The sequence below is a fragment of the Mirounga leonina genome, unplaced genomic scaffold, assembly GCF_011800145.1.
Source record: "Mirounga leonina isolate KUSES-001 unplaced genomic scaffold, KU_Mleo_1.0 Mir_166, whole genome shotgun sequence".
Lineage (NCBI taxonomy): Eukaryota > Metazoa > Chordata > Mammalia > Carnivora > Phocidae > Mirounga > Mirounga leonina.
This window is the reverse complement of record NW_023270418.1, coordinates 14483267-14504882: the sequence shown is the minus strand read 5'-3', so window position 1 is coordinate 14504882 and position 21616 is coordinate 14483267. Positions and strand designations below refer to the sequence as shown.

The 21616-nt window shown below is 46.1% G+C and overlaps 1 protein-coding gene across 4 annotated transcripts in view; it reads left to right on the top strand.

The window, feature by feature from the left end:
* The window catches only part of PAMR1 (peptidase domain containing associated with muscle regeneration 1), a 109065-nt gene extending 87692 nt beyond the window's left edge, over positions 1-21373 (top strand). For all 4 annotated transcript variants that reach the window (XM_035012572.1, XM_035012569.1, XM_035012571.1 and 1 more), the window contains 5 exons: positions 11632-11844; positions 13607-13673; positions 17298-17530; positions 18726-19018; positions 20276-21373. In XM_035012572.1, the coding sequence (XP_034868463.1) occupies positions 11632-11844; positions 13607-13673; positions 17298-17530; positions 18726-19018; positions 20276-20812 (1343 nt within the window). In that variant the 3' untranslated portion in view covers positions 20813-21373. The remainder of the gene's footprint in view (positions 1-11631; positions 11845-13606; positions 13674-17297; positions 17531-18725; positions 19019-20275) is intronic.
* Positions 21374-21616: the final 243 nt, after the last annotated feature.

Here is a 21616-nt window from a genome sequence, read left to right as displayed (position 1 = left end):
ACTTTCCAGCCTGACTGTCTCCAAGAGCTCAGGATGGGGCACCCATCAGGGTGGAGAGGGCCAGACCCACCATCGTTTTACTAAGAATTCCTTCCACTAGCCTGCCCCTGACAGGGCCCTCTTGGCTTTTGCTTTGGCAGATGAGGTCACTGAGGCAGGACTTAATGCAGGAGGCAGATTTTATTTTGGTTCTGGGTTAAGAGGTAATCCATTAGAGGGGGGGTGGGCTGCCTGTCACCGAGGGAAGAGACTGGAGGATGCGAAGAGTGGGAGAACGTGAGAGCAAAGCAGAATTAACTTCTGGTGGGAACAAACATCCCTGCCTCTATGGGCCTGGAGACCGTCACCAGCCCCTTGACAGAAGCTAGAGGCCCCCCTCACTTTTCTCTAAAGGCTCCTGCCTCGTGGGGCATTCACTACCTCTCCCTCACCCTGCTTCAGATGATAAAATCTTCCTCTCTACAAAACATAAGACCTTTCCACTGGCATCCAGGTATTAAAAACCACAACAGTAGTCTCTACCATCTCTGTTCTCAGTATGGGCCAGGCTATGTGCTTTACTTGACCTTGTCTCATTTCATTGTCTCAGTGTCCCCACGGGGTAGGTACTGTGATCCTTGTCACTTTACAGACCCATATAGCCAAACATTTTTGAGTGTCTGTTAGGTACGAGGAACTGGGGCAATAAGGCAGGGCGATAATGGGAACTTCCCTGTCTAACTACAGTTTGTCCTTCCTGGGACCACCACCTAAATAAACTACTGGTATATTTTTTCCCTCCTATTTGGCAGAACCATAAAACAACTCCAGTCTTAGCCTTTCTCAAGTGCAGAGGAGAGTGTCACATACCACAGGGTTTCTGGCCACAACTTCCTGTAGGAAAGCCTTTGGAGATGGTGACGGTGGCAATGAGCATTACTAAGTGGGCAAAGTCTTTTAGGACTCAGATGTGCTCGACAGCTCATTCTCTTCATCCCCAAGGCTAAATGGAACAGAACTGCCTAGTTTGGGTGATTTCCATGCTGAGTATTTCTTATATTTTGAAAAATTGACTATAAACACTGCTCAGGGACATTTTCCCCAGAAGGCACTGTTATCCACCTCCCACCTCATTCCCAGTAGCTGACTCAGAAACCTGAGATTTGGGGAAGCCTCGAGAAGACTGTCACCGAGCAGGTCCACCAGGTGGAGGGTAGCTAAGTTTCTACCCCTTACGTAGGTTACTCATTTACTCCACCAAATAAGGACGTGTCAGGTTGATTTTGAACAAAAGTAAAATGGCCAGTACTTTCTGAACATTTTTCAAAGTTGACCTGTCTCTTAGACACAGGCAGTGTCTGCTGTCTAAGTAGGCCATCCAAACACCGGAAAAATGGTATCCGAAAGACACAGTGTACCAGGAGCCAAGGACAATACTGATTAAGATCAAATAGCTAATTGTAAGCCTCAGCCTCCAAATTGCTGCCAGATGAATAAATAGCAGTGTGTGCCATCCAAGCATAATTTCGCATGGATACTGTCTCATTCGCACCCACAGAGGGCTGAAAAACTTCAGGGGGACAGAGTTCCATTGGCTGGAAAGAGATAAAAAGGGTTTGCGGTGGGGAATCCAGTTGGTGTCATTATGCCTGGTTGGGGGAGACCTTTATGGAGGTAAAAGATGATGGGTTTGACCCAAAGACACTACACTCAAATATAAGCTGAACAGGAGAAATGAAGAAGAGAGGAGGGCCCAGCCAGTGCTTGTCTCTGGGTGTTGCTCTCATGTTCATTCAGGTTTCCAGAATGAACAAAGGCCCAGTGGGAAAGTTAAAGCCTTTTCCAAACAGAATGGAAATTCTGTCACAAACTGTTTCCTTGATTTTGGTGACAAGTGAGAATGGGTGGATACCAAGAGTATACTAAGAATTGAGACCAACATGCCTCCATCACCCAACCCCCAAGACCAGCTAGGTAAGGGGGTCACGAATTGTGTTGACTTTGGATCTGTTTTCTTTGCCGACATTCTCAGATAATCTTGCACCTCTGAAATTCAGCTCTTATTAAAGAGACAAAGTAGTACCCTGGCTTAGTTTTTTTTAACCGGGGCTGTCTAGCTACTACAAATATATTTCATTCATATACATTTCGAGAAAAGAAATGTATGTTTTTTGATGTGCAGTTTTGTAAATTATATCAAACCATTTCTGAAGGCAAGCAAGGTATAAATAATAGTAATTACAAGGAATCAAAATGATTTAGAAGCAGGGTAAGAATGAATGAAAGAGAACATTAGAGGGGACGAGAGAGTGAAATGGAGCGTCCACATTTGCATCTGGTAAAATGATCAGCCTCAATTGTCTCTGATTCTGAGTTCTCTGGCAGCAAAGGCAAACAGAGAAATGCCTTAGATGGTGTGGCCCTAATTGTATATTAAGTGAAAGTGAACACAAGTTCATTTGGAGGTGCAAATATTACCCATTTTGTTACATCCTCTCTCCTTTTTTTCTCCTTATCTAAAGATGGGTGCTGGGGAAATGTATCTACTTCTGTCTTGTAAATGACAGATTTAATCTCTTTTTATACCAAATATTTCTAAAAACTAGATCCTTCCACCTCCCCTGGAAAAAAAAGGTAGCTGGGCTTTTTTAAGCTTACACCATTAATATGTATGCTGACCCACTGGCTTCCAACCCACACTCCTGCAACTCTGCTTAAGGGTTTTCTTGGGCTCCCAAAGCCCACTGGTTCATATATATGGGCAGACAGGAGGTGCTGAGAAATTAACGTTAATCCCATCATCCTTCAACAAATGATTGATTGCATTTGGTCATTGCATTCATCATACCCCTTGACCCTTAGGTAAGATAAGACAGAGGCAGGTTCTGCACTCTCAGAGTTTCCCAATGGCATTGAGCATCAGTGGCCCCCAGTGGTGACTGTCTTGATAATGGGAACTTCCCTGTCTAACTACAGTTTGTCCTTCCTGGGACCACCACCTAAATAAACCACTGGCATTCAAATCTCTGTCTCACAGCCTGCTTCTGGGAGAACTCAGCTTAAAATACCTCATGAAAATATTTCTTTGAGAGGCTAACTTAATAGAGGACTGGAGCTCAGGTCAGCTCTATCAGCATTTGCTTGTTTCTTTACAATATTAGGTAAGCCTTTGATCAATGCTGAATAACATATTTCAGGATTGCATTGTCTGAAGGATGCTCAAAATATGATTGTACTGTTGATTTTATTTTATTTTATTTTTTTTATTTATTCATGAGAGACAGAGAGAGAGACAGAGGCAGAGGGAGAAGCAGGCTCCCCACGGAGCAGGGAGCCCGATGCGGGACTCGATCCCAGGACCCTGGGATCATGACCTGAGCCGAAGGCAGACGCTTAACCGACTGAGCCACCCAGGTGTCCCTGTACTATTGATTTTAAAAGATCCAGTGTTAGACCCAAGAATTGATATCTCTCTCTCATGAGCTCTCTCTCTCTCTCTCTCTCTCACACACACACACACACACAAAGTGTGTGTGCATGAGAACCAGCCCAGCTCTTTATTGGGTGGGGTGGTGGAAGTGAGTGGAGACCCCAGTGGTGTTTGTGAAGAGAGCCTGTAGTATTTCCTAAAAGACTTTGAATCTTCTAAAGGATTTGAGCAAACTCTGTAGTATTTCCTAAAAGACTTGGAATCTTCTAAAGGATTTGAGCAAAAACCTAGCATTTTTCTGACAGGGGTTAGAAAGTGGGTGGTCCCAACCTAAGGAAATATCCCTGGGCCTTCACTAATGGTCTCATCTTTCGTAATCGTGCCCTTGATGGACTGGTCATACCGCATTAATTTCAACATGGGTCCTGGTTAAAGTACCACAAGGAGAACACAAATGTGATAAGACATCCCAGCAAATGCCCAGCGGTTATTCTTAGAAGCATCTAAATTAGTACCTGGTTCCATTTCACGCAGCTTCCCCCCTCCAGAGGAGCACGTTTTCTTTCAGATAACACAGCAGGCTAGGTGGTAGCGACCCAGTTCAATCAGCTCTGCCTGATGAGGTCTTTGTTGCTGGGGTTGGCTAGTGTGTGCGGAGACCCCATTCCCCTTTCAGATTCATTCAAGGCCCCCATGACTACCTTTGCTTTTATTCCTTGGTTAGGGTCCTATGTTCTGATGTAATTTTAGAAGCAAAGTTAAGAAAGACACTAGTCACTTAGGATAAATTGGTGCTAGTAAGAAAAAAAAGAAAAAATATGTAACAATATATATACTGTGTATATACACTCCTCTGAATTTTTTTTTTTTGGTAAAAATCTGACCTGGGGAATAGGTACTTGGAAGTCTCCCAACCATTTTTTTTTTTTTAAATAAGTGCTTTAGCGAGGCTGGGGGGTGCCTTGAGGTATCTCAAGTACTTTAGTACAATAAACGTTAACTGACATCACTTCTGTTTCTGGGTTTAAATAAGAACATTGCTATGTTAAAGCTTCTGGAAAACATCTTCCAGTGCCTTACTCTGCTGAGGAAGCACTCACTTAGTATACAGTGCAAGAAAATCAGGCCATGAAATCCGTAGTGCACGGCCCTCCCCCAGTCGTTCTGTACAGAGAGGCATGCCGGACTTCCAATAGGCAAAGCAGTGATTGGATTCTCCACCTCCTAGGGGCTTTTTATAGATCTTGTCTTCTAATTTGAACTTGCAGCTTCGAGACTAAAGCAAAAGGAAAAGACAGATATTCATGGGTGTTTGGTGTATCATATTGAAATTCTACATTTATCCGTAAAAAGGTATTTTTGTGAGCAAGGATACACTGGTGGATAGTAATGTGATGGAAGAAGGGATCTTTTTACTTGCCACAGCTGGGATCTCCCCCGCTCCCGAGTTTTGTGATTATTAAGGGGAGGGGGAGGGGGGTCCGCTTCCTAAATTAGGAATGAAGAGTGTGGACTTCCTTTTGTCATAGTCAATATAATTGACTGACCAGAGGGCACAAAAAATGGTGTTATTTGTGTGCACTGAATAATCATGTTTCCTAGAAATGTCTCCACATTATCTTGACATATTCTCTGATGTCTCCATTATCATGTCCATTTCCTGTAGACCTTCTGGACCTGGTCACCTCACCTACCTTCTGTCCAGCATGGATCTTAGTGTACCAGTCAGGGGAGAGAAAGATGTAACTTTATTTGCTTTAAGTCAGTTTCAATGCAAGTCTAAGACCCATACTTCGGACTTGTGAGAAATTCAGTCTGTCCTTGTTGGGGCCTCCTCTGTACCTTCAGGTTGTAAAACGGTTGCTGGCTTTACACAGACAGCACCGACTCTTCACATGATAGATTCGGGATCCACACTGGTTAGCGTGGAGAAGCCCATTGTCTCAGAGCACCTGAACCCTTAGGGTAAAACGGCTCTGCTGGTGTGGGGCTGACCTGCAGCCAGAGCAGCTGTGGAGGCTGGAGGCCCTTCTGATGAGATCCGACCTCTCTAGATGCCCTGCCAGTCATCCTCCCCAAGATCTGCCAGGAGCTGAAAGGCATGCAGGGCTTCATGCCCAGGGCTGAGAAGGCCGCCCCTCTGGCATCTTGTCACCTCTGAGGAGTGCCACCATGGGGAGGCATGAAGGGCCCTGAAGCCCAGGGCTAAGAAAATAGAGCTGTCCTTAGTTTTTCCCCCAAACCAGTCACTGAGCCAAGCATTTGGGCTCAAATGATTTATTAAAGAAGGTACTCCCAAGATCAACCAGTACGGGAGTTGGGGAAGCAAGATGGGAAAGAGGAGGAAACCAAGCAAGAGTGATTTCAGCTCAACTCCCAGACTCAGCCCGATCCTGTGGGGTGCTGGGGAGTGTAAATGATGCCCTGAGGAATAGGAGTTGAGCTATTTATACACCTTGCAGTCATTGTCTATGGGCAACCCTGGAGTGGGCACAAGGGGACAAAAATCTTGGCATTTTTCAGCTCTTCATATAGGCAAGGTGGTGTCCATGCCCAAGGGCAGTCCTCTGAAGGTGGCAGGTGCCAGCTTCATGTGTAGAAGCTGATCTGGTAAAAGGATATGAGGGGACCTGGGTGGGGCACCAATAGCATTCACTACAAGGGCCGTCTCAAAGCCACCATCTATCCTTCAGTAAAGTGGCATCACAGGGAACCACCTCATCCTGTTGCCGTGAGAAAAAAAAGAAGACAAGGCTAGCGAGCCTTTCTTTAAATGTTTATCTGAAACAGGAATGCACCCCCAAGTACTGTTTCTGTTTGTGAAATGGCATGTAAGGGCATGCTAAACTTAGTGTGTTTATGTCCCCAGGCTGAGTCCCAAAAGGACCAGGGCAATGTGCTATTTATTATTAATCCTGGAATATTTTACTTAGCAAAGCAGGAGCCCTGATGCTCCTTCAGCCAGGGGTGCAGATGTTTTACATTCTCACTTGGCTTTGTGTGAAAACATCCATCCCACTGAGGAGAAAGGAAGCATGAAGCCCTTGAAAAATCAAATAGAAACGAATCAAGGATCTGTTCAATGGGGAGACACAAAGGATTCTAAAAAGAGAAACCACAGGGGAAATAAAGAGGTAGTTTTTGAAATGTAACCCCGGGGAGCATGCTCTGATGAGATGCAGATGGTCTATGGACCCAACAGGTCGATGTCTAAACTGGGAGAGAAAGAGGCGGGTGGAGGAAGTCTTAGAATTCTATTCAAAAGCATGCTAGGAGAGTGTACAGCTTTGGCAAGTACGGGAAATAAATGAGAGGGAAGGGGGAATGATGCCCAGTGGATGTTTGATACAAGAATACAATTTTAAGGCTTCATTTTGCAGGATTAAAAGAGATGAGTGTACAGAGACCATGGCTGATACTCAGAAGTCTGAGTCAACACACTGAATCCTGGTCTGGAGGCCCATCATGCATAGACATTACCAAGAAAATAGAGTGTAATATTTGTTTTATATCCAAATAGACCTAATAATAAGACTTTAGATTTCCTTGTGGGTTTTTTTTTAAGGTGTATGAATTTGGGGAATTGATTTTTTTTAAGGTTTATTTATTTTTATTTTAGAGAGAGAGCGAGCCCGGGGCGGGGGGCGGGGGTGGGGGGGAGGAAGGGCGGGCAGAGGGAGAGGGAAAGAGAATCCTCAAGCAGATTCAGTGCTGAATGGGGAGCCCAATGCGGGGCTCGATCCCAGGATCCCAAGATCGTGACCTGAGCCGAAATTAAGAGTTGGACACCTCACACTGAGCCACCCAGGCGCCCTGAGAAATTGGTTTTTAAAAGAAGTTGGGTGCTTTGTAAATAAAGGCAAACGGGAAAAGGAGACTATGTGTTATGTAAATTATTCCTCAAAACCAGCCCAGCCAGATAAGTGCTATTATCCCGTTTTACAGACCAGAAAAGCAAGGTTTGGAGAATTATATAATTTTCCCATGCTCCGGTTCATTAAGTGGAAGAATGAATAAATTTTAACCTTTATCCCTTCCATCTACTAACAAATATTTATTGAGGACCTACTGTGTACTTACTCTGGACACTGGGGAACCAAATAATTATTTGAACCTGTATCTTCTGATTCTGAAAGCTGTTCTTTCTCCCCCAGAGTCTGGTGACAAAGATCATTTCAATCTGAGCTCGAGGGAAGTTGGATTACTCTATGATTATGCAAGTCGGTAATGAGATGTACAGGGAGTGGAGGGTATGGGAGCATCAAACAGGGCATGGCAGCCTGAATGCTAGGTTTATAGGCTGAGCAGGGAGGACCCAAACCATTTTGCCTGCTACTTTAAAAAATGAAAATAACGAACAACCACAAAAAGAATAAACAACAAAAATTTTTATGGTTACATTTTCTGATTACCAAACATGGGGGAAAAAAGTATATAGAGACAAAAATCATTTTTGATGTTACAAGCCAGAGATATGACTATAATTATCTTAGAGTATGTTTCTCCTGTCCATTTTTCTCTGCTTTTGGCTGCTTAAAATTTTTTTCTCTGATTTTGGCTTTTAGCAGTTTTGTGTATTAGGTCTGTGTGTGGTTTTCTTTATATTTATCTGTTTGGGGACTTTGTGAATCTGTAGGGGGATGTCTTTTATCAGTTTTGGGGACTTTTTCAGCCATTATCTCTATATGCTAATTTTACTCCGTTTCTTTTCTCCAGGGACGTCAGGTACATGCCTTTATTAAGCTTCTCACTGTTTCTTTACATTTTCCACTTTTTTGACTCTTGGGCTTCATTCTGAATTCTTTCTTGTAAGTAATGTTTCAGTTTATTAACACACGTGAGCTGTATCTGATTTGCTATTAAACTCACCCACTGAGCTTTACGTTTCTCCCATTGTCACGTTTTAGTTCTAGATTGCTCCTTTGGTTAGTTTCTAAGGTTTCCAGTCTTCTACTGAAGCTCTCAGTTTTCTGTTTTATTTCCTTGAGCATGCTTGCCATATTTATTTTCAACTACAGCATCTGAATCCTTCTTAAATCTGTTTCTATTGCCTGTGTTTCTCTTGAATTTTAGCCATATAGTTTTTTTTTTTTAAGATTTTGTTTTTAAGTAATCTCTACACTTAATGTGGGGCTCGAATTTATAACCCCAAGCTTAAGAGTCCCATTGAGCCAGCCAGACACCCCCAGCCATACAGTCTTAAGTTCCATTAGACCCTAACTCGTAAGCATCATTCGGCACTAGGAAGCTCTATCGTGGTGACCATCCATGAGCAATAACTTAAAATCAAATAACAGTTCTCCATTCTAAGATCTCATCAAGTTTAAGGTGTACTGTTGATTTAATTATAGCTTCTCTGAGAGTTGGAAGTAAAGATGTGCTACTTGAAACATACACGTGTGACCTGAGTTCAGACATGTCTCATTATAAAAGAGTAGGCATCTAAGAATTCTAGAAATATGGCAGAATTCCCCAGCCTTGGGCAGACTTGTTTATACATCCTGACTCAGTTTCTCTTTAAGTTTCCTTTTAAAGCCTCCTCAGGGAGAAACACAGATAACCGGAATTGTCCTAAAGCTTTGTTACCTCCAAAGGCTCAAGAACTCTCCAGCATTCCTGCTGATTAAACCCACGTTAAATGTAGTTAGAAATAGGATCCATGAGAATCCTGCACTTAGGAAATCATGGGGCAGGAGCCTGGTGCACCACGGAAGTCCTTACTTCCAAAAAGAGGAAAACCCACCTCTCAGGCTCACAGTAGAAGGGATTGCTTACCTTTTGCTGAAGCTGATGTGGCTGGAGTGTTGTTCATTTTCTTTTAATATTCTAGGACTGGTCTTAAGTATCACCAGAATTTTTCTTGGCCATGAGCTCTAGCAAGCAAAACTCAAAATGAAGGAGGAACTGTGCTTGCATTGCACAAAGCATAGCTCTTTGATAGGCTAACTGACCACGGAGTCTAGCCCTACCAGGGTCAGGCAGCGGGCAGGGGCTGTGGCCAAGGGAAGCATGCAGCTCCCCCCACCCCCGCCCCGAAGCAGACAGCTACTTCACAATACCAGTTGATTGTTGCCGTGTGGTAATACAGCCCAGGGTTTCCAGATCTGAATTTTGTCAGAAGCTGGTAAAACAGATTTTTGTGAGCAATCTCCTGATTTTTATGTTGGCAGTGAATTCCATTTTCTAAAACTTGCAGGTATGACACACCGTGTTTTTGAGATAATTGCAGCTGTGGGCTCCTGCTGGTTGTTTCTGGGCTACATGTTTAGCATTAAGTGAGCCTCTACTATAAGAAGGTAGTCCTGGGGCACCTGGATGGCTCAGTTAGTTAAGCAACCAACTCTTGGTTTTGCGACAAGTCATGATCTCAGGGTCATGAGATCGAGCCCTGTATCGGGCTCTGTGATCAGCATGGAGTCTGTTTGAGGGTCTCTCTCTCTCCTTCTCCTTCTGCCCCTCCTCCTGCTCATGCACTCATTTTCTCTCTCTCTAAAATAAATAAATCTTAAAAAAAAAAAAAAGGTATCCCATCACTGACGCAACATGGAATGCTTTCTCTGCCTGCCCCCCTCCCCCATCATAGAGGCATTCCTGGAAATGCAAGTACTTTCCAGGGGGCTTTCTCAGTACACTTGATGTTTCAAAAGGTGCATTGCCCTCCCTATGCCATGTTGGTATTTTGAAAGACTCCCTCAGTGAGGTCCATTTTTTTACAATTAAAATGGGATTTTGGAGTCCCCCGCCATGGAAACTGCTTATAGTAAGTAGCCCAAAAGCATACAGAATATCATTGAAATCATCTGCCACATGGTCTATGGGCAATCTTAGAGTAGACAAACGAGTAATTTGGCTAATATTAGCAACCTTGCCAAATTGCACATAGGGAAATTTACTAATTGTCGGTTCTCAAATATTTTAGAAGTGTTATATGAATGGAGATTCTTTTCTTGCCTGGAGGCAAGCATGCAAGTTGCTTAAAAGGTAATCGGGACAGTTACGGGAAGAAAAGCATGTCAGATGCATGATCCCATTGCTTGGGGACTGTTTCATAGGGATGAGACTGTATCTTAGAAGAAATGATTAAAAAGAGACCAGGAAGGCTTACAGAGCAGTTGGTACCCAAACGCAGTAATTAAAGGTTGAATTCCTCAGGGGCCCTACTCTGTGTCCTTAGGCGAGTAATATTCACCATTGTGCTGTAAACCATTTGAGAAAAATATGTTATCTGATAGAATCTTTCCAGGATTTGTCTAATATCTGTTCAGTGCTCAGAATAGTTGGTGTTGCCACTTTTACTTTGCATAGCTGTTCCACACGAGTTAGAGAATAGAAATGCCTTGGGGGTGGGGCACCTGGGTGGCTCAGTTCTGAGTCTTGATTTCAGCTCAGGTCACGATCTCAGGTCATGACCTCAGGGTCGTGGGATCAAGCCCTGAATCAGGCTCCATGCTCAACAGGGGGTTTGCTTCAGATTCTCCCTCTCTCTCTGCCCCTTCCACTTGTATGCGTGTGCACCCTCTCTCTCTCTCAAATAAATCTTTTTTTCTTTCAAAAAAAGAAATGCCTTTGCAATGGATATTGTTAAATGTTTAGATGGAAAGCATGTTTTTGGAGATCAGGGGAACTTCTTTGTATCTCTGAATTTCTATCATCTTCTAGTATTTTCGAACTATACATCTCAGCACACTCATGTCCCTGCAGATGAAATATAAAATCTTAAATTCATTTCATATATGCAGCCTTGTTTCTAGTAAGTTCTGCTTTCTGGGTACAGCACAAATAGGAAACTGAAGACTCTTGTTTAATTGCCTAAGCTTTAGGGAATGAAGGAGATAATACGACATTGGGAAATAATCATCCCTGTGTACTGATCATAAAATCTAGGTGCAATGTTCGTGTTGTCCAGGCCTGCCCAGCTCCCACAGCTTGAGAAAGAAATGAACAAGGTCACAGGAGAGCCAGTTGTGGTGTCAAATTTATTTATATGGGGGAATGAAATACTTCCCAATTTAAGAACAGATCGTTAAAGCAAGGGGAGGACATGTCTCACACATGCATTTTCTGTTATGAGTTTTCTCTTGCTGAGTCCTGTGGGCACCATCGTTAGCAGGCTCCACATCGCTGCATTTTTAATTCAGTGAAACATGAAAAGATCCGGTTCTAAAATGGAATGCTTCACACTTTTAATTGCTCTTCCCCTCCCCCCTTTTATTTTCTTTTAGTCCTTGAAGAAAGTAACTGCTCAGACCCTGGGGGCCCAGTCAATGGGTACAAGAAAGTAACAGGAGGCCCGGGGCTTATCAACGGGCGCTATGCAAAAATTGGCACCATCGTGTCCTTCTTTTGTAATAGCTCATACGTTCTTAGTGGCAATGAGAAGAGAACTTGCCAGCAGAATGGAGAGTGGTCGGGGAAACAGCCCATCTGCCTAAAAGGTAACTGACGAGTATTTGTGAAGTATATTTCCACAGAAATAGATGGAGTGGCTGGACTTTTTGGTAGCTCCCTACATGTGTGTGAGCCCCTGAAAAAATGCCTTTCCCTCTTAGGTTCTCACTGGAACCATCTATCACTCCTAGGTGGAAGGCCATCCCTGAAAACATATGCTTCTTTTTCGGACCTCCAGAGGACCTGCTTATCCTAATCACAGCTTCTCACTGTGATCAAGAAGAGTTACAAAGTTATCAGAGCAGTTTAGGGGAGATGACAGGGCTGGGTTTTATATATGTAAACCCAACAACAAAATTGAGGCAGTCAATGGGCTCCAATGTAGCTACATTTATCTACTCTCTATGAAATAGGAAGTTGGTGCAGGAAATAAAAGAACAAAATAGACACACTATCCCTGCCAGCCTGTGTGGTGGGAGGTTTAAGATGTTAACATAATGGAAAACATCTTAATAAGATAGCAAGACCTCCAGCATTCAAGGCAGAGTTAGAGGAAATGGATGAGCAGTGTATGTTGAGAGAAAGGAGCAATCAATATTGCTTGAAATAGGGACAGTTGTAGGCAGCAGGTAGGAGCCGAGCCAATCTGGGAAGCTGGGAAGAGTTTGCAAGAGGTGCAGAGCAGTTGGGATGATATTCCCATCATAAGACAAAGGAAAACAAGACAAGGAGTATAGGCAGAAGTGAAAGGATCATGGTAAACTCAAAGTGGGGCCAACTGGGAATCTGGAAAGTAGATTGAAAAGGTTGGTTTGGGACCAGGAAACATGGAACGTTGTATAGAGAAGCTTGAAACTTACGCCTTGGCAGTGGGGATGCGTAGTTTTTTACTGAACCAGGTCAACAGCCCCTGTATTTTAGGGGCAGGTCACAATTATCTGGCTGTTTCCTAGGAAGAAAAGCATGTCCTTGGCCTAGATTACCCAGATAATTGCCTTAATCCTCCACTTTCCCTTCTGGGTGTTTGTCAACAACCCAACTCATGGGAAAAGAAATAAAAGAGAACGGTTTGTGAAAGGAATAAATCACTTTAGACTTTAGCCAGAAGCGACCTTCATCCCCACCAGCACAGACTCTGATTCTTGATTTCATTAAGTATGGAAACAGTGTTTCATATGTCCTTGGAGATTTTTGTCAACTCTTCTCTTACAAATTAATAACAACCAAAGTTCTCTAGTTTACTAATTAGATGAATGTTGGCTGCTTGATTGGGAAAGTGAAGAAAAAGCCACTTCAGCAAAATTAAGCCTGGGCTTTGAGGTGCCTTCAAATAATCATTAAGAGCCTCGGTTTCAGAGGAAGGAACTAGAGGAAGCAGCTACGCAAGACTTACCCATGGTTGACACTGCCCATCTGGTCTTAAATGAGAGCCTTGTAGTTCCCTGTGTTGGGATGTATTTTAGAACCTTCATTTTTGACTGTGACTCCACGTTCCATCAAGTTCACTGATGATACTTGTGGGAACAGAGAGTCCCAGTCTAATGACTGCCAGGGTTTCACATCACCTGGGTGGAGTGGTTTTTCAGAGGTGCGTCCTCCATGGGGGTTCTTCAGAGGGGGTTGTCAATTTCGATGAAAGGCAGCATGCTCTTTTGCTCGGGAGCTGTCCAAACTTGGCTGGCATACATACCTCCTCTCTCAGACCTCTGCGGGGTGTCCAGAAAGGGTGGTCAGGGATGAATCTGAACTGAATGAACATGAGCAGTTAATATGGGAAAAGCTGATGCCCTCTTTTCTCCTTCATTCTAGCCTGCCGAGAACCAAAGATCTCAGACTTGGTGAGACGCAGAGTTCTTCCCATGCAGTTTCAGTCAAGGTGAGGTCGAAACACCTGAGCTCTGCTTTCAAGGGGAATGCGTGTGTCCCTTCCCGCCCCTTTTCCCCACTTGTGTTTGGCCAAAGACAGTCTGGGGTTTTTTAGGGACACTCAATGCTGACTGCTCATGAAAGAATAGGGCCTGTTAGAGGGAGGCTGATGAGCCAGCTGCCTTTGGCCAAGAGGTAGCAACTGCTGGAACATGGACACAATTCATGGGATCGTGGGAAAGTAGGTGGTTGGTGGATCTTGAGACTTGAAGATGACCTTTGAGGAACTGGATTTTAATACTTGAGTCTTCCTGAAATTGCTGTGTGTTGCCTAGGGCAGCTTCTAGGGAGGTGGCCTTCCTGCCACATGCAACCAGCTTTGGCAACCATGCAACCAAGATGTTCTTGGTGGTAATCAACCAGATGAGGCAGGCCACTGGCACCCAGGAACTAGAGATAAATGACCAGCCCCGGTGAGGGATGGGAGCCCTCAGATATGCCTGCCTGGCCTTCCTCCTGGGAAGACAGAGGTGGGGACCACCGGTGGGCAGAGAATCGGCCCGGTTCTGCTTCTTCTCTCCTCGTTTTGTAGGAGAAACTGTTCTCACTTCATCTCATACCATTCTCCTCTTCCCCTCCACTCTGGCCCACGGGCTGCCCAGCTTGTCCCCGCCCCCTCCCCCCAAAGTGCTGCATCAGAGCCTTGGCCCTTCTGTCTGGACCCTGCTTCTGCTGCGTTTCCGTGAGGTTTAAAGCCATGCTGCCGTCTGCTCCCTGCTCAATTTTTACCTGGCAGAGAGACCTTCCCTGACCATCCTTTGGAAAATAAGAACCACCCCCCATCTTCTTTATCCATTCATCTGCTGAGGGATGCAACTGATGAATCGTTGGACACTACATCCAAAACTAACGATGTACTAGGGGCGCCTGGGTGGCTCAGTCAGTTAAGCGTCTGCCTTCGGCTCGGGTCTTGATCCCAGGGTCCTGGGATTGAGCCCCCGTCAGGCTCCCTGCTCAGTGGGGAGCCTGCTTCTCTCTCTCCCTCTGCCACTCCCCCTGCTTGTGTTCATAGGCTCTATCTCTCTGTCAAATAAATAAAATCTTAAAAAAAAAAACAAAAACACCTAACGATGTACTATATGTTGGCTAGCTGAACATAAAAAAAAAAAGAACCCCCCCAAATGTTATAGTACTGGTTAATGTTTTCTCCTTTTACACTTTACATAAAAACAAAGCCATCATCAACCTCAAAGAGTCGATCAATTAAAAGAAGAATAATAACCCCACCTCAACCCTGACTGCAGAGCTGACTTCTTTGCTCTCCTGCATTTTCTGTGCCTCAGATGTCAGCTTAGCTCCAGCCCTACCTGTCATCCTACCTAGGTTTTTGTTGTTGTTGTTGTTGTTCAATTTCTGTCTCTACCTAACCCTTCAAAAATAAAAGTTACCTGAACATTTTCTGTTTCGTTCATGCTCAAGTTCTGGGACCAAGAGCAATGCTTGCTGCAGGGGAGGCACCCCCCCACCCAAAACAACCATCCCAAACAGTGAATGAATGAATGAACAAGATTGACAAATAATGGCTCGAGACCGAGTTCAGTCTTTCTTAAGCACTGTATTCTTGGGCAGGTTGCTAAACTGCTAAGCCTTTAGTCTCCTCCTTTGAAAAGTAAGGGCAATCCTAAAAACGCCAGTCTGGGGATTGCTGTACGGATTAGATGCAGCACACAGAGCTAGCTAGCATTTATTGAGTGTTCGCCATGTGCCAGTTACTCTTCTGAGTGCTTTCCACGCTGTTAGCTCGTTTAATCTTTCCTACAACCTCTGAGGTAGGTATTACTATTATTAGCGTTTTCTGGTCGGTTTTATTACCAGTTTTATTATGGATGGGTAAAGTGAGGCTCGGAGAAATTAATTAACTCGCCCCAGGTCACATTGCAAAATGTGGATCCAGGATGCAAATCCAGGATCTTCAGAGTCTTCAGCGTCTTCAGGGTCTGCTCCCGTATGCGCGAAGCTGCAGCCTAGCCCCATGTAAAGGCTTTAGCCAACCACTCACGCAAATGAGCAGCGGTTAGCGGCAGCTATCGCCTTCGGGACCCGTAACAACGAATCCCAGTGATTAGAACTGACCCCAGCCAAGTGACCTCAAATACTCCGAAAGCAGGATAGCCATCAATCTCTCACCTTTGCTCTGGATATTTCCTTCTATCTCTGTCTTTCCCGTTTCAGGCAAGGCATTTCCTTGGGAACAGTGACAGTGAAATACAGATTCCATCTTTTCCTGATCTTTATGATCTGCCTGGAGCTGGACTCTCCACTAAGTGGGATGAACCTGTTCTTTCCAACAAAACATCTTGTAGAGGAGCCCCTGAACTACTAAAAAAGACCCCTGGGCTTTGCATTTTTAAGGCAATTATAATGGAAGGTTAGGTGACAAGGTGCCAGGTGGCTCATGTGGATGAAAAGGCAAGACTAACACTTGGTTTTAAGGATCTTTCTGGAAGATAGGCTGCTGGAATATGGATATACCTATCTCCAGCAGCCCAGTCACCCAAGGACCCCAGAAGGCACTGTAGTCTTTCAACAGATGGACCAGAAGATGAGCTGGTTTGCCAGTTAGGAAGCTCCTTGAACGACAGACCTTGTTCTAAACATGAGCTAAAGATTCACTGAATGAAATCAATGTGAATGGAACATTTGCTCTGAGGGAAGCGCTATACAGACACATGAAAGAGATTTCTTCGGATGACATCGGATGGCACAGTAGAGACACCAGGTTGGGAGTCGTAATTGCTCAGTGCTGCCTTGGGTACCATCTTAGCTTCCTGTGTGCCCTTCTCTACTCCCACTTCCCCCTCCAGCCTTCCTTTTCCCATTCATTAAACAGAGACGAACACACCGTTTCCTAGAGGAATTCTGACTTCTCAGTTAGTGGTTGTTATGTGCTGATTAAAATGAACGCAGGTTGTCCAACGTGTGTACATCTTCCCCCAAGAATCCCCAAGTGGTCTCTGGGGGGCTTCAGCTTCTAGGACTCATTTAAAAGGCCTTTTCACATTTACACACACTGCTCTGTATTTCTGCCAATCAGTGTGCCCTGAGAAGGTCCTATTCTCTGAGGTGTGCTAATTACAGACGCTGATTGCGAAATCCAGCTACTGTATCCACATGGTTTAGTTCAAGTCAGTTCCTGATATTGCCCCATTATAATGTTTGGAGGAAAAAAGATGCTGGTCTTCAGAGGAACTTCCTTTCCTGTTTAATTTCACAGTTAATTTCTCTCTGTGCGCATGGACTGGGTAGCAGTCCCTTGGATAGCAGCTATTATGCCAGATATTATCCTCTGGTTAAAATCGTAGGCAGCCGGAGGCATGCCAGAAATGGAAACGGAGGAACAGAATGAAGGTTGAGGCGTGCAAGAGAATTTGCTCGGTGGTAGAGGGGAAGTGTGTGTGCGTGTGTGTGCGCGCGTGCGCATGCGCATGGTTGGGGGGGTGGGAAGGGGCAAATGGGAGAGAGACACACAGAGAAGGAGACAGCCATGTTTTTTCCTGCTGTGACCAAATGTCTACGTGGGGGTGGGCACATGGACCACAGGGGCCACAATGACTCTCTCTGGGCCCCCATGCAGGGAGACGCCATTACACCAGCTCTACTCGGCCTCCTTGAGCAAGCAAAAGCTGCAGGGCGCCCCCACCAAGAAGCCAGCCCTTCCCTTTGGAGACCTGCCCCCCGGGTTCCAGCATCTGCACACCCAGCTCCAGTATGAGTGCATCTCGCCTTTCTACCGCCGCCTGGGCAGCAGCCGCAGGACGTGCCTGCGGACCGGGAAGTGGAGTGGGCGAGCCCCGTCCTGCGTCCCCAGTGAGTCGGGCCTTGCCCGGCGGCGGGCGTGGCGTCCGGCTTCCGTGGCTGCTTGTGAAAAGCCATCGACCCAGTTGAAGACTCTTTGGGAAAGGGTCCTTGTCCAGGGGGCCTCCAGCTAATTCCCTAGCTTGGTTCTGTCTCATATTCCACAGTTGGAGCTTCCTTCCTTTGCCTTAAACTTCTAACTCGGGAGAAACTAACTCATTAGGTCTTCGATGAATTTTTTTGGAGAGGGGCATTCTTCCTTGTGGATAATTCTTTATTTTTTATTTATTTTTTAGAAGATTTTATGTATTTATCTGAGAGAGAGAGAGTGCGTGCGCACATGCAGGGGAGAGGCAGAGGGAGAAGCAGGCTCCTCGCTGAGCAGGGAGACCGTTGTGGGGCTCGATCCCAGCACCCCAAGATCGTGACCTGAGCTGAAGGCATTTAACATTTAACCAACTGAGCCAGCCAGGCACCCCTCCTTGTGGATAACTCTTGTCATGTTCACTTGGAGGAAAGGGAGAGAACCATCATTAAGCACCAAGTAGGGGAAGGATTAACGATACCAGAAGGCTTCTACTTATGCCATCTTGGATACCCTGTCTGAGCCCGTTTTCATGCTTATCATCCCATGGTATTGAATAGGTAGTTATTGATTAGGTGATGAGGTATTAAGTAGCCATGAGATTATGGTGATGATTACTGAGGTAATATGTGAAAGTATCTGGAAAAGAGCCTGGCACATGCTAAATTCTACCTTCCCCACCCTCTTTGTCAAAGGAGAACAGTATGGCTTAATTCTTTGTGGTCAAGTTTATAACGATAGTCACGATATTATGAGTCTGACTGTTTACATAGATCATTATCCAGTCTCGTTAAGAACGCTATGAGACAAATGTGATTACAAGACCCATTTTGCAGGCAAGAGGACTGAGGCTTTAAGAGATTTGGCAATTTGTCCAAAGTCCTATTGATAGAAAGTGCCTGGGATCCCAAGCCTTCCATCTTAACCCCAGACTTGATAGCCAACCATGTCAAGATGGTTGATTACTATTTAATGGGAAAAGGAAAACATCTTAGATGCTTAGTGGTCATCACACCCGTGGGGCTCACCTTTCCAGATGTGTGTTCTCTTGGTTGAGCCACACATTCCCCTTTGTATGGGAAAGTTTGAGTTTATCTGACTGAGCTGGTGCTTTCTCCACAGTCTGCGGGAAAACTGAGAATGTCACTGGTCCGAAGAGCCAGGGGCTGCACTGGCCGTGGCAGGCGGCCATCTACAGGAGGGCCAGCGGGGTGCATGGTGGCAGCCCGCACAAGGACACGTGGTTCCTGGTCTGCAGCGGCGCCCTGGTGAATGAGCGCACCGTGGTGGTGGCTGCCCACTGCGTAACTGACCTGGGGAGGGTCACCATGATCAAGACAGCAGACCTCAAAGTTGTCCTGGGGAAATTCTACCGGGATGATGACCGAGATGAGAAGACCATCCAGAGCTTGCGGGTGAGAGAGGGCTGTAACCTGGAAACCAGGTGTTGGCTCAGCAAACTCCAGGCACCGGGAGGGCAGTGGCTGTCAGTCCTGACACCTTGGCATGTTAGTTCCCAGCCCGGAACCTGGCAGAGCCTGGCCAGGGAGCAGGCGTCCAGTATTTCATATAGAGACTAGAAAGGAAAAAAGACTACAGAGTCTTTTTCCCTTTTGTTTTCAAAATAAGATTATAATAAATATCATCTATCACTGTGGTCATCAAAAGTTAATCACCTATTATGTTTAGAGCATTGTATGAGGTAGGCTTCGAGGACTTAGAAAGGTTTTATCCAAGATACTCCTAATCAATCTATAATATTCTTCTGTCTATCTCCCTCCCTCCCTCTCTTCCATCCACCTACCCACCCACCTCTCTGTCTATCTGTCCATCCATCTGTCCATCTATCCATTCATTGTTGAGCTCCCACAGTATGCCATTCACAGGGAAGAGATACAGAACTGAATAAGGCATGGTCTTTGCCCTGAAGAATCCACAGGCTAGTGGAAGAGACAGACCAGCATATCATGGTTAGTTTGACACAAGAGAAGCCCTTAGGAAATGTGCCCAAATACAGTTGAAGTAATAGAACGTGTACATAAAAATGTTAGAATGTATCACACATGTAAGCTCCTAGAGGCCCCCATCAAAGAGAGTGACCAGCAAGGGTTGGGACAATGAGCAAAGACTGTGGAAAAGTCTTGTGGAACATTCTGGGTGTGGCTCTGTCTTACTGGCTTCCCAATGAATGAGACGTGTACAGCGAGCCAGAGGTTGCAGTCTGGTAGCCTTTTAGGGGTTTGTGTCTGCGTAGTGCTAACATACATTTTTTTAACCAGTTATTTGCTAACATTTAAAAATCAGGGGGTTCAGATGCAGATCTGGAGTCTGTTCTCTGACAAAGTTAGAAAGCTGGCCCCCTCTTGGCCTGGCAGTGGTCACTGGAGCAGAGGGGCCACTCCCCACTTTAGAATGGGGTAGGCACCATCATCCTCTGCAGCCCCGTCTGCCACCCCACTTAGTTACCACCACCTGCTGGGCAGCAGTGGGCATTTCACTTCGCAAGCCCCCAAAGAAAGCGGTTGTTTTCTATGACCCCTGAAGCAGTCTCTCCAAACCACTGCAGCTGTCTACAAGACACTTTCCCCCGGTTATTTAGCCGCGGGGCTTGCCTGTTCTTATTCCCCGTGCAGTCATGGCTCAGCACTGCTGTCCGTCTCTTGCATTCATAGATTTCTGCAGTCATTCTGCATCCCAACTACGACCCCATCCTGCTGGACACAGACATCGCCATCCTGAAGCTCCTGGACAAGGCTCGCATCAGCACCCGCGTCCAGCCCGTCTGCCTCGCAGCCCCGCGGGACCTGAGCGCCTCCTTCCAGGAGTCGCGCATCACTGTGGCCGGCTGGAACGTGCTGGCCGACGCGAGAAGCCCTGGCCTCAAGAACGACACGCTGCGCTCGGGGGCGGTCAGGGTGGTGGACTCGCTGCTGTGTGAGGAGCAGCACGAAGAGCACGGCATCCCTGTGAGTGTCACAGACAACATGTTCTGTGCCAACCGGGACCCCGCTGCCCCCTCTGATATCTGCCCGGCAGAGACGGGAGGCATCGCTGCCGTGTCGTTCCCGGGACGGGCGTCCCCCGAGCCACGCTGGCATCTGGTGGGGCTGGTCAGCTGGAGCTATGACAAGACCTGCAGCCACAGCCTCTCCACGGCCTTCAGCAAGGTCCTGCCTTTTAAAGACTGGATCGAGAGAAACATGAAGTGAGCCTCAGGCCCGTTGAGATGCTGTTCGGGCGCCCATCCCATCCGTACGTGTGTTGCACGAGGCCGCGTGGGCCTGAAGCTTGACTCTGCCTGTGAATTTGGCCGGCCCAGGGCTTCTGACTTCGGGATCGAAACTCAGTGGAGAGTGAGTAGAGCTCACCTTCAGGTAGGCCACTGTGTCCCTGGCTGTGGAGGCCATGCGGAAGATACCAGGGCTGCTTGCGAGAACCGAGTCCCCGCCAAAGAGACCATGCAAAGAGCAAAGCTTTGGTCCCCATTCCACCAGCCCGGTGACCTTGCCCACCGGCCCTGCAGTCAATGTCATGGCCAGCTCTGGCCGAGAGAGGCTTGGCCAAGAAGTCTGAGATTCATGAGGTCTCTTCCAAGACTCTGGCCAGACCACGTTCCAGAAAGCTGCGTGTGGGACAGCCCAGGACAGCAGGGCTCGGATGTGGCCTCGACGTTTGTGTACATTGCCACAGTAAAGTGTGGTCCTTTTCTTTCTCAATCCCCTGTACATCTTTTAATAAAACGAGGGTTGGCTTCTGACCTACAGAACAAATGGGCTGTGGCTCTGATTTCTGCATGCTGCTTCTCAGGGCAATGGCTTGGTGACAGCCCTTTGAATAGCTCCTCAAGTTATCATTTCCAAACAATGAGTACAGCAAAGTTGATGCCATCTTTTCAATACCAGCCCCGAATGTGCTGGGTTATGGGCTGGAGGAGGAGCGACATGGGGGGCCATCAGATAAGGCACAAACAGAGGAAAATACCAAGGATTAGATGATTTCCAGTGTCCCCTCTG